The sequence below is a fragment of the Parasteatoda tepidariorum genome, chromosome 9, assembly GCF_043381705.1.
Source record: "Parasteatoda tepidariorum isolate YZ-2023 chromosome 9, CAS_Ptep_4.0, whole genome shotgun sequence".
NCBI lineage: Eukaryota > Metazoa > Arthropoda > Arachnida > Araneae > Theridiidae > Parasteatoda > Parasteatoda tepidariorum.
In genome coordinates this window covers 78,490,595-78,503,588 of record NC_092212.1, presented here as the reverse complement: position 1 = coordinate 78,503,588, position 12,994 = coordinate 78,490,595, and the positions used below count along the sequence as shown (strand labels likewise).

Below are 12,994 nucleotides of genomic sequence, written 5' to 3'. Positions count from 1 at the left end.
TATATATATATATATGCATCGTGTGGCACGGATGCAATATCGTGTTAAATTTCATTGCTAAGATTAAAACGCGTGCTGTCATAATAACAGCATTTTTACAAAATATTTTTAAAAAATAAAAGCAAACAAAACCACTAGAAAAATTAAATATTCCTATAGCTCGCTAAGCTAACAATTTGAATTACAGGTGTAAAAATGAACAAAAATCAAATATACAGACAAACATAAGCTGTCGAAAATTGAAGAAACTTTAAATTTCACCGCCAATGGTAATGTTGTTGTTGTAGTTCATTTACGTTGTACTAGAGCTGCACAATGGGCTATTGGCGACTGTCTGGGAAACATTCCTGAGGATGATCCGAAGACATGCTAACACAATTTTTAACAAGGTCCAATACCTCACACCCACGGTCCCTAAGCAGACTAATCCAAGTGGTCACCCACCCGCACACTGACCGTAGACAGTGATGCTCGACTTAGGTGGTCTGCTGGGAACCGTGTCTTAACGATCAGTCCCCTGCGGGACCCAATGGTAATGTAAAATAAATTAGTGATACCATCGTTTTAATCGCCTCTTAATTTTGTATTATCAGTATGAGGTTCTCTTTCAGAGATCGTTAAAAAGAGCTATCTAAACAAGAATCTCACTCAAATATTTAGAATACATTTTTATCTACTTCCCAAGTAGCACAATTCACGAACACGATATCGTAAAAACTTAGATTTGACCATTGTACAATATCGTAGCGAAACATTGTACTATATAAAAATGGACCCCTTTTATAACGTATATCCAATATCGCGAAACAATATTGTTTGATATTGTAAAAACGTTGGGGAACGTCGATTGATATCTCTCGGCATTTCGGATATCTCTAAATTTATATTTTAAATTTATTTTTTGGAATTATAAAAATTTGACGTCATTTTTTGTCTTTTTTTAATGATTAATTTTGAGTTAACAACACAATAAAGTTTAAAATTAAAAGTTTTACAAACAGACTTTTAATGTGAAATCGACGGGAATCGTACAATATCGTACAAACAATGTCGATTTTCGCCAATATTGACAATGTCGGTCGATGTAGACTAAAGCTGTTACAATATCCCTGTGCTACTTGGGTTATTTGACATTTTCTGCATTTAATTCAAAGATTTTGACCAGTAACTGTAAAAGGTTTTAATGGTCACCTCTATAGGTTTTCTTCCACACTAAGTCCATGGAAAAAATTCCGTGCTTCCCCAAAGTGTTCGCTATATAGAGGTGGTCTTTCTTAGAGGTTTCACTGTACTATTTCTATTTTTTTATGTTTCACTTACATAAAAATTTAATTTAAACTTGAGGTGAAGTCTTGAGCTTATTGTCTACAATTTTATTACTTCCGGAACACCAAGTTTCGATTAAATATTATAATCTGGCAGGACATTACCAAGTTTGCCAACTATCTACACTTCTTAGGAAAATTTCTTCTAGTTGTAGCTAAGTTTATGTTTCAATGTATCATTCTTTGTTTTGCAAACCTCAATTAGAAATATTATTCATACCAATACATGTAAATGATTCGAAAGTTCATAAAAATTAATACTTTTTAACCGCACAGTCGTGGTAAAACTTTTAAAATCTTTGCAAAATTAACAAAATTTTTGAAAGCATTCGATTTTAATTGTTTACAACTCAATTAAATATTTTGCAAACACCGTGCTAGTAGGCAACTCTGTGATTCGAATGCACATAAACATTTGTATTGTCAATAAAAACCAAAAAATTAATAAATTAAATTTAAAGGTAGATTAAAAATGTGTTGTTGTTGTTGTTAATTTACGTCACACTAGAGCTGCACAATAGGCTATTGGCGACGGTCTGGGAAACATCCCGGAGGATTATCCGAAGACATGCCATCACAATTTTGATCCTCTGCGGAGGGGATGGCACCCCCGCTTCGGTAGCCCGACGACCTGCGCGCGAAGTCGAGCACTTTACGGTAGCACAGTTTAACGAGGACCAATACCGCACACCCTCGGTCCCTACGCAGACTGATCCAAGTGGTCACCCACCCGCACACTGACCGTAGCCAGTGATGCTTGACTTCGGTGATCTGCTGGGAACCGTGTCTTAACGATCAGTCCACTGCGGGACATTAAAAATGTGACTTCCTGCACTGTAAAAGATTTTAGTAAACCTAAATACCAAAATTTTTTACAGTGTAGTGGCAGCAAAGGTAATGTAATATTTAAATAAATTAGAATCCGAAGAATTTTGTCAATCACCAATTATAATAAATAATTTAAACAGATATACAAAAAAATAGCAGACGGATTGTAATGTTCTTATATTCTAATAAAAATTTTATAAAAATTATATTTGCTTGAAAAATTTCTGCTTCAGTTAACTTTCACTGGCAAAAATATTTCGCAAAAAAAATCAAATGTTCATGAGGGAAGATACAAACAACGAGGGAAGATACAAACAATAGGGGTAACAACAAACTGTATTAGCAAAACAAGATTTGTTTTGCTTATACAGTATGAATGCTCTTTACTTATGAAAACATATAATATATTTAATAAACTATCTGTAATACCATTATTGCAATTTTTTCAGTTTTTATATTTGAGTTTATACAAAAATTTACTTTATATATTGAATCTTAACAAATATTATGAATTTTTCCTCCTTGTTTTAGGAAAATTGTTCAGATCAGGAGTATTTTGGAAAAAATATTTCTGCTGCAAGTCGTCATCATGGGTGTTGCTGGTGGTATAGCTTGCACATACTTTGCTATATTGGACATAGCCCAAACATTTGTACCTGCTCAAGTCATTTTAAACAACACTGTCTCTTTGTGAACTCGTGGTACTAAAAACTGAACAGCAAGGAAAGAATATCATGAACAAACCATTAAGACACGGAAACGGTCCGATTAGTTTCATGATTTTAAAAAGATATAATATCCTCAATTTTAAGATGAATATTCTCTAACAATGCGAAAAAAAATGATAGTGATAAGTTGCGTCGAAATGATGTGTAACACAGAACATTTGTAATGATTATTAGATGTAACGCATTTTAAGACTGAAATATTTTATCACTAAATCTGAGGAAAACTGCTCGAGTTCTTATTAAGGTTCGCAAACTACAACCAGTTGAGCTGCGTAGGTCTGTCCATAAACTGTGAAGAACCTAGCCAGTTACGAAGAACAAAATAAACTCATAAGTTGAAATAATTGGAGATTGGATGCATCAGCTCCGGCTCTACTTTTTAAACTTTGCCCATTAATTGTTAAAGCATGCTTGCAAAGCTTTACCCATTGAGCATGAGGACTATCAACAATTTGTATGATCGAAGTTGAATAAAAGCTTGAAAAAATAATTTTTGGCTGAACAAGATATTTGACTGCTTTCTGTATCTAATTCTTGCCAGATTTAATTTAAATAAAATTTAAGATCAAAACATCTAGTCTAAATATTTGATTACCATGGCAAAGTGGTTTCCCTAGCAACATTGCATGAATCGCCTTTTTTTTAATTTTAAATAGCTCTAAGTAGATAAAAAAAACTGAGTCAGATTCTACTATTTCCATCTCCCATGTTAACCTATAGAGAATTATATAAATACCTACAGAGAATAACCTACAGAGTATAAAACTATGGAGAATTCACTATTAATATTTTCTTCTATTTTGTTTATTAAAAAGCCTTTTATGGAACTTAGTTATTTTATTAATTTTTAGTATATTCATTTTTGAGTTATTTATTCATTAACCATAATTTTGTTTACCTTATTCATTTTTAGTATGTACACCAAAAACAAATACTAGATACTGCACAAGGACTGCAAATACTAGATACAAATTTAACGCTTGTACATTAAACCTAATTTAAGATTATTATTGATATAGCGATAAAAATCTTCATTCCTCTGATTAAATATTTAAAAAATAATCTTTTATAGGTTATAACGCACACAATTACTTTAAACTTATTTAAAAATTCGGAGTTCCAACAGAAGAAGATTGATTATTTAGGGTTCCGTAGACTAAAAGAATTAAGAACTACTGCACAAATCAGGGAGCATAGTCAGATTTTTCAACAAAAATAAGCACCTTTTACGTACTTTTCAAGCACTCAAAAAATATCGAATCACTTTCCAAAAAAAAAAAAAAAATTCATAATTAAGAACTGTGCAGTAATTAAAATTTTTTTTTTCTATCATTTCAAGTTCTTAATTTATGAACATAAAATCAACAAAATTCAAAAACATTTTCACAAACTTCACATAATCATGATAAAATAACTAGTTCCTGATAAATATGGCAAAGAAAATTGGAAAAATCATGCTTTTTTTAATTATTTAGAACGACAATATTCACAGCAAAGAAAAAATTTCTTTTTAAACGATAGAAAATCAAGCTCTTTTTAAAAACACCAAATAAAAAAAAAATCATTTTTAAGAGCTTTTAAAAAATGTAAATCAAAAATAACACCTTTAAGCACTTTTTAAAAACGCTATCCCTGAAAAATGTATAAATCTATATTTAAAAAATATAAAAAGAGAAAGAGCAATAAACAAGTTGTGTGTTATAAATTTATTTTATTTTGAAGATTAAAAAACATGACATAAATGAATCACACAATGCTCCTAACTGGATGAAAAATGCAAAACAGGACATAAAAAATAACACAAAGATTAAAATATTCAAACTCTGGAGGAAAAAAAAAAGTAGAGTATGATAACTTATCTCTATTTACAAATCACTGAGATTCTACACCAGAGTTCTTGATTACATATCATAGGGAAAAAAAATCTATATACATGATTAAAAGAATGACTTAATACTTAACAAGTACAACAGTAATTGGCACAAATTTCAATACCTGCTTTTAAGAACAAAAGTGTTATTTTTTCAGCTTTTGAATACCTAAACACAAACCAAAATATTGAATAATAACTATTTTATGTATGCTTAGATAGTTAAAGTAGTAGTATTTTATTTATGTGACAAAGACGCACAATAGACCATTAGCGACGGTCTGGAAAACATCCCCGAGGATGATCCGAAAACAATTTAAATCTTCTAAAGATGGGGTGGCATCACACTTTGGTAGCCCGACAACCTACCATCAAAGTCAAACACTTTACGGTAGAACAATATAATGAGGACTAATAGAGTGCACCCTTGGTCCCTTTGTAGACTAATTAAAGTAGTCAAATAAACCGCTCATTGACTGCTACAGTGATCTACTAGGAACCATGTCTTACTATTGGTCCTTTAAGGACGACTGAGTTACAATTCAATTATCTTCATTTATTTTATCTAATCATTTATTATATTTAATTTTATCACTTAATTTATTTCATCATTTTGGTTTACGACCATTCTGTTTTATACAAGGCCATGATTTGGATTATTAGCTAAGTAAGCCGTCCAGGTTCTAAAAACTTTCAACTGTATCAATATTGATATCACATTTTCTTTGAGATGGAAAATGTCCAAGAATCTTATATTTTTTCTTAATCTTATATATTTAAGAGTTTTAACTTATCATTTATTATATTTAATCTTATCACTTAATTTATTTTATCATTTTGGTTTACGACCATTCTGTTTCCTTCAAGGCCAGGATTTGGATTATTAGCTAAGCAAGACGTCCAGGTTTTAAAAACTTTCAACTTTATCAATATTGATATCACATTTTCTATGAGATGGAAAATGTCCAAGAATAATTTCGACATGTGCTACAACTATATTTATGAATTACTTAGATAGGAAAATTGTCAAACAAAAAGTTATTTAATGTTAAAATCACCATAATAAAAAATGCCTTTAGTTCTAGTATTATTTTTTTTCCATTCAACTTGGTGAATTAACCAACCAAAGTTAAGAAGGAAAAAAAAAAGAATTTATCACAGCTGTTTTTACAAACAAAATATCAGCCCCTTGTAAAATGAGATGTTTGAATGTGTCACAAAGTTCAAGGATTTCAAACACAAAACAATGGAACACAATTCAGTAGATTTAGAAAAATAATTTAACTATCAGGGAACTTAGTTTTCTATAACCATTTAAAATAAAAAGAATATCTAAACAAAAATGTTACTACTAAATTTAGAGTGAAATTTCAAAACCTGAATTTTTTGTTTAAACATCATAAAGAAAAATATCTCATTCAAGGGAAAAAATTTGATTTTGAAATATATAAATAACTAATAGATGTTCTTTAAGAAATAAAACAAACTTAATTAAGTTCATTGTTGTTTAAATATTAATTTATAAAGAAAAATATCTTGTTCAAGAAAAAAAAAATATTTTTGAAAAGTAAAAATATAAATTCTACTTTCTAATAATTAGTTTTGAAATATATAAGTAACTAATAAACGTTCTTTAAGGAATAAAACAAACTTAATTAAAAACTAAATATTCGTGACAAATAAGAGGAAAGAAATTAAACTTATAATTTTAAAAAATAGCATTTATCTTAAAGTTATTACTTCCTAGCCATTGAGGTATAGTACAATAGAAGAATTACTAATTGTAGCTCTCAAGTCGCACAAAAAGAAAGTATACCTTATCTTTCTTTTAGGAGTTATGTTTAAATCAAAATCTTCTGGGATAATTTTGAAAAGCTATGTACAGAGAAATTTAGAATAAATCATGAAATTTCTGAAGTTTAAAATACTAGCAGTCCTGAGGAAGATGCTATATATTTAGCAGATATATAGTTTGTTTGATTTTAATTATTTATTAAATATGCCAAAGAACATAAAATATAATATTTACAGATCAAATGCACAGTAATCTGGTTACGGTTGACACCCAAAACAAATTACTGTAACTGCTATCCAATTTTTTTTTAAAAACTTACAAACTTAATTATAATAGATATCCCAAAACTATATTTAAATGTCCTGATAAATGAATTTTTTCAATTATTTTGTATAAATTTAAAATTAGTTTGAAAATTTAATAAAATTTTTTTATTTTACACATTATGTATGTGAAAATAACTATGATTAGCATTCTTACATTTTTTGAAGAATAAAATATTTATCACAATAATGTGGTTTAAAAAATGTTAAATTTATTCAACTTGCATAACAATGACAATTGTTGAATACATTATTTAAAATTTGAATATCATATATAAAGTTTTTATGTATCTGGAGCATTGTTCTGATATTTTTTTTTTATTTGTTTGGGTGTCCACAGAAACCTTGAAGTTAAAAACTATTTTTCCATTTGTACACAATTCAACTTCTCAACAATGCATAGAAAACATTCTACAAATAATAACATAAAAATAGCAGGCATGGATTCAACACTTAAAGTTTAAAAAAAAAATTTAATTCTGATAACTACTGAGAATAGAGTCATGAAAATAATTTTACAAACAACAAGAATAGATTTCTATGGGATGAAACATTTAAAATTTAAATTTAACAGATTTATCTACAAAAACAACAAATTATCATCCCTCTATTACATCGTGAAACATTTTCTGCAAATGAAGTTATTCATAAATATTAAACCGTTTTTAGTGTTGAGCAAAGTTCATTCCAACGAATTTTCATCACAGCTGAGATATTCGGTTTCTCTTTTTCTGGTTTCTAGTTTAATTTCAAATAACCACGAGTTCTGAATATTAGTTATTTATATTTTTTACTATTACAAATAAGCAGTACATACTTTTCTCATAAGCCGGAGGCATATAATGAGATACAGTGAAATCTTAATAAATTGAACATTTGTGAAGTACCGATTTTACAGTTCACATAGATGTTCAACTTCCTTTTGTGGTCAACATAAAAGATCACACTGTATTAAATTGTTATTTATCACCAGATAGATTAACACTATGCAACAAAAAATATTTTTCCTACTTAATTACAAAACAGAAAATGACATGAAAAAATGAGATGACCACTTGCAAATTACCAATTTGATGGTCCATTTAGAACTATATTCAACTTATAGAGGCAATGATACTGTTTTTGTGCTTAATTATGCAGGTCAATTTAGACAGTTGATCAATTTAGAAGGTTGCATTGTATTAAATTGATTTTTATCATCAGACAGATTAATACTATAAATTATATATATTTCTCCCCTCCATGATGTTTTAATTGCATAACAGAAAATGCCATGAAAAAATAAGTTGACCACTTGTGAAGTACCAATTTGATGGTCCACATAGAAAGACATTCAACTTACAAGTGCTACTGTTTTAGTGCTCAATTAAGCAGGCCAACTTAGACAGGTGATCAACTTACAAAGTGATCAATTTAAAAAGTTACACTGTATTAATAGGTTAATGCCAGGTAACGAAAAATATTTATCATAATTCAATTGCCTAACTGAGAAACCATGAAAATAGTATAAAAAAAAATACATCACAGATACACTGGTACATAGATACACTGATACTATAATATATTGTATCAAACTGTAAACTAAGTAGCTTTTCAATGTCATTTGCAATAGAGGGATAATAGTGCAAAACATTAGTTTCTATACACTATGAATAAGACAACTAGTTTATATTCCAAATATTGCATAGTTTAATAAATAGTTTTCTGATATGCATTTCCAACAAACATTTTAAAGATCATTAAAATGCTTTGCACAAAGCTTTGCACTAAAAAATGCACAGTTTGCAATACCAACCAAGACAAACTGTAACCATGTGGTCAGTTTAAAAGTTAAAAGCCAGTAATGAAATAATAAACACAGTCAATGACAGGCAGTAATGAATTTGAAACAAAAATTTAGCAATGTCATCGATTTGAATTTCTTTTAAATCAATTTAAATGGTTAATATGTAGGGTGATCTTAAAACTAAGTGAATAATGTTTAGAACTCTATAAGAACTAGTAGTAAAATTTTTTTGGTTTGACAACCAAATTTAGTCAAACAGCACAACTAAATTTGCTAACTATGCTAATCCATATTGTTACCTTATAAATGTTTGTAAGACATGCAAACTAAAAACAAAGAAAAAAAATTATAAATCATAAAAAAACTTCATCAAAAACTTTTTCTGTTTGAAAGCATTTAAAAATAATAATTTATACTAAAGCAGATTTGGTATTTAAAATTTATTAACTTCTTCTATTTTGTTCCATATGACTGTACATAAATGTCTCTCATTTGATCCGACCTTATCTAATAGTTTTCCTAGTTATAAAGCTCCTAACACTGTAATTTAATACAATCCTTCTAAACAAATTTAATTTTTACACAAACTTACACAGATAGATTATGATAATGAAAGTACTTACAAATGCAAAACAAGCTGACAAAGAAATTCATGAATGAACTTAAATTAAAATCCCAATCCATAAATCAGTTTACATTTTTTTGCTATCTAAACTAAATGAACAAACACTGAACACTTAAAATGCATGCAATCCAAAAGCAGTAAACAATTATTGCTACTCAGAGATCAATTCATTATAAAAATATTTTAAGAAATTTAAGTTCTTTGCCTATCTTTAACACTTGAAAAAAAATCAAGTTTTTGATTGCATAAAATTTAATATAAATGCAACTAATGTAATTGCAAAAATAATAAAAATATTACAACACTATTCCAATTTTAGGCAGGCATTTAATTTATATTAGTATTTTAACTAATAAAGCATAAAATGGTTATTTAAATGAACCAAATAAATAAATAAAATGTAACTATTAGTTTAAACAATACAGCCCAACTTCCATTCAATAAAAAAAGTTTTTTGCTTAAATAAATATACCATGAATTACAATTAAATATAATTAACTTTAATTCATCATATAGTATCAATAAAAATTATTTCAAAATTAAAATAAGCAAAGTATTTAAAATATATAACTGCATCTTGTTAATATGAGTAGGTTTTATTAATAAAACTTGAAATGGTTGATTAAATCTACTGATATTAAAACAACAAAATAAAATGTAGTTACGATTTTGAGCAATATCATTTTAAATATAACTTAATTGTAATTATTTCAAAGATGAAAACATTGCTTTCTCAAAATGAAAGCATGATTATCTATGAAACAACTGTCTTAACTTTTCTTTTTAAGAAGAACTCAAGAAAGATGTTTAAGCTTCTTTATCATGTGGGTGAACTAACTTTAAAAGCTTAACAATATATTGGAAAGATACATCAAAATTATTTAAGCTATTAACTTGATAACATCCAATAAAAATAAAAAAAAAATTTCTAAAAATTGAAAAATAAAGCTTTAACAAGATAAAAATGGATTGCAAAATATTTTTTAATCAAATATTAAACGCTTAAATTGAGAAAAAAAAATTATTTGACTCATTACTTAATAAAAATACATTTATCGATGACGCTTTAGTATTTCACTTCTTTCTTATGATGCTTCAGGAAAGACAATTCCTCTTACCTATTTTTTATCAATCCATAAATTTAATGATAAATATTTATTATCCCTAAATTATCTATAAGCTATTAGACTAGTCTGATATATATAAATAAAAGTTATGAACAGTAAAGTTTTTTCCCAACAAGATATATATTGTGCTCTTAACCTTGTAAAGTCATCGTAAAATGTGCAATTTCAAGACTCAAATGTACTGGCAAAACACATATATTGCATGTCTAAAATGTACAAGGTGGCCAATACGCTACAGCCACTTTGCTTTAAACATACATAATTAAATTATTGAGCATAAAAATTGCAACTATTTTAGACACTGCAAGCTGATCATTTTTAAGAACTTAAACAGCAATTATATATACAAAAAAAAAAATAATAAATCTTCACAATCATTTTATGCATACACTACAAAAATTTAATAAATAAAAATTATCAAAAAAAAATTCTTTAACTGTTAAAAGTAGCTCAAGAGATCTAAAAATCGAAAGTCGATTCGCAGTCATCCATGAAACAGTTCATAAAATTCAGTTTCTTCTTCATATACAAATGAATTTATCACTCATAACACACTCAAGTCTTTTTTATGTACAACTCACTAATTGATCACACCATCTTTTGGCATCAGTTGGCTGTAAACATGGATTATACAAACTCATTGGTCCCTGGTGATGTAAGAGGTTCTAGACTCTATAAAAAAAATAAAAGGATGGATTAGAAATTGTTTTCCTTTTCTTAATATTACAAAAACATTTCCAAAAAACCTTAAAAATGTATATACAAATATAGAGTGGTCTCTTTGTAAGAGGCTAAGCCATTCTCTATCACAGTAGTCACTCTATAAGAGGGCAAAAGTAACGGCCACTATCGGGCACAAAAAGCAACACAAGTGAAAATTAAAAAATTGTCTATTAAATGCTATACAATCTCCCCTTTTTGCATTGTAAATGCACCTCATGAAAATAACTTTATTGCACACTTGTTTCTTACATTTTTTTTTCTCATTTCATTTAATTAATTTTTATTAGAAATGAATCTTGGGATGCTTACCATATTTTCAGAAATGTTTAAAAATTGCCATACACTATTCAAAGATGCAAAATGTCCTAATTTTGACCAATTCCCTTTTCCCTCACAATCTTGGAATTTAGGTCAAATATTTAAGTTTCACTTTCTGATACTTGATGTGTTAAACAAATTTTCACACTAGAGCATGCCAGGGCTAAAGAGAATAGAAGGGCTAGTTCACTCCGCTCTTAGAGCTGAAGCTACGATTTCCCTCCTCATGACGTCACTGTGTCCACAGATCTCGGAAGATCGCAAGCAAAGATATGATAACTTTGCATCTTTCTCTTTGTAAAAATAAGTTAGACTTTTTCTGGTTATTAGCCTTCAAACTTTACGTAATTAACACATTATTTCCGTTCATAAACATAGTTCAAAAAAAACTTTCTTGGTTATTATATTAAAAAAATACCATTTTAAACTTATAAAAATGTTTTGCTAGTTGGTGAAAATGACACGATAAATACTTTATTTTAAAAAGTTCAGTTTTAACTTTAACTATTAAGAAAAATGAAGGCATATATCGACACTTTTTTTATCTACATATTCTTTTATAAAGATAAGTTAAGTTAAATTTAGAATCCCTGATTTTAAAATATGTCGTTAATAGCAATTTGTTCATACTTAATCATTAGGAAACATCAACCTTAAACGCTAATTACTGAAACAAAATAATAATTTAGGTTCATAATGACATTAGAAATTTTACAATTGTTTATAGACATTTAAATTTACGATGATATAATTTATAGATATTTAAATTGAAGAGAATATAATTTTTAAAAAAAATCATAAATATTTAGAATAACTACATTAAAAAATATGTTATGAAATTAGGAGAATTTCAACTATATACTATATATTTTATTTATACTTTTTACTTACATTTTAATTTTCTTTGACTTTATCTATTTTTTAATTCTTTTCACCTGCCTTTCTTTATGAAGTAACGAGGCGGTTTCTATTTAGATAATGAATTTTTATAAAAGTTCTTTACGACAGAATAAACGTATTGCTGTTTTATATTAACTGTGTCATTTCGGAATCCATTCTTTACATAGTTGTTCATTTACTTTAGGGAACACGCGAAAAATTATACTTTTTCCTTTTGTTTTTATATCAGAATTTTTGCAAGTTGCAATCGCGCAAACTGGCATTTCGATAATAGTTTTAAATTCTTGTAAATTCACTGCAAAAACTGAGGAAAGTCATTATAGAAAATAACAAATGTCTTAGAATATCTCGCAAAAAGAAATGATCCAATATTAGTTAGAGCTAGTAAGGCCAAACGCTCCGTTCTTGAAGTAAAAGTGCGAGCTTTGCGCCAAAGTGACGTCACTAGAGTGACGTCGGAGGATCGGCGCGGCGAGAGATACTTCAAAGGAGTGAACCAGCCCTTCTATTCTCTTTAGCCCTGAGAGCATGCACCGATTGCACAGAAAATTTCAAAAAGGTAAGAAATAAAGCAATAAAACGATTATAGTTAAGATATATAATACTGTGAATCTGTCAGAACTTAAATTATGAAACACTTTTTATA

The 12,994-nt window shown here is 28.1% G+C and overlaps 2 protein-coding genes across 2 annotated transcripts in view; one reads left to right on the top strand and one right to left on the bottom strand.

The window, feature by feature from the left end:
- The window catches only part of LOC107444871 (uncharacterized), a gene marked incomplete in the record, with an annotated part of 22,137 nt that extends 18,685 nt beyond the window's left edge, over positions 1–3,452 (top strand). The window contains 1 exon segment of the mRNA XM_043042253.2: positions 2,685–3,452. Coding sequence (XP_042898187.2) covers positions 2,685–2,847 — 163 coding nt within the window.
- A 1,120-nt stretch (positions 3,453–4,572) lies between these two features.
- LOC107444869 (very low-density lipoprotein receptor) overlaps positions 4,573–12,994 on the bottom strand; it is a 71,104-nt gene continuing 62,682 nt past the window's right edge. The window contains exon 23 of the mRNA XM_071185876.1: positions 4,573–11,079. Within this exon, the coding sequence (XP_071041977.1) occupies positions 11,035–11,079 (45 nt within the window). The 3' untranslated portion in view covers positions 4,573–11,034. The remainder of the gene's footprint in view (positions 11,080–12,994) is intronic.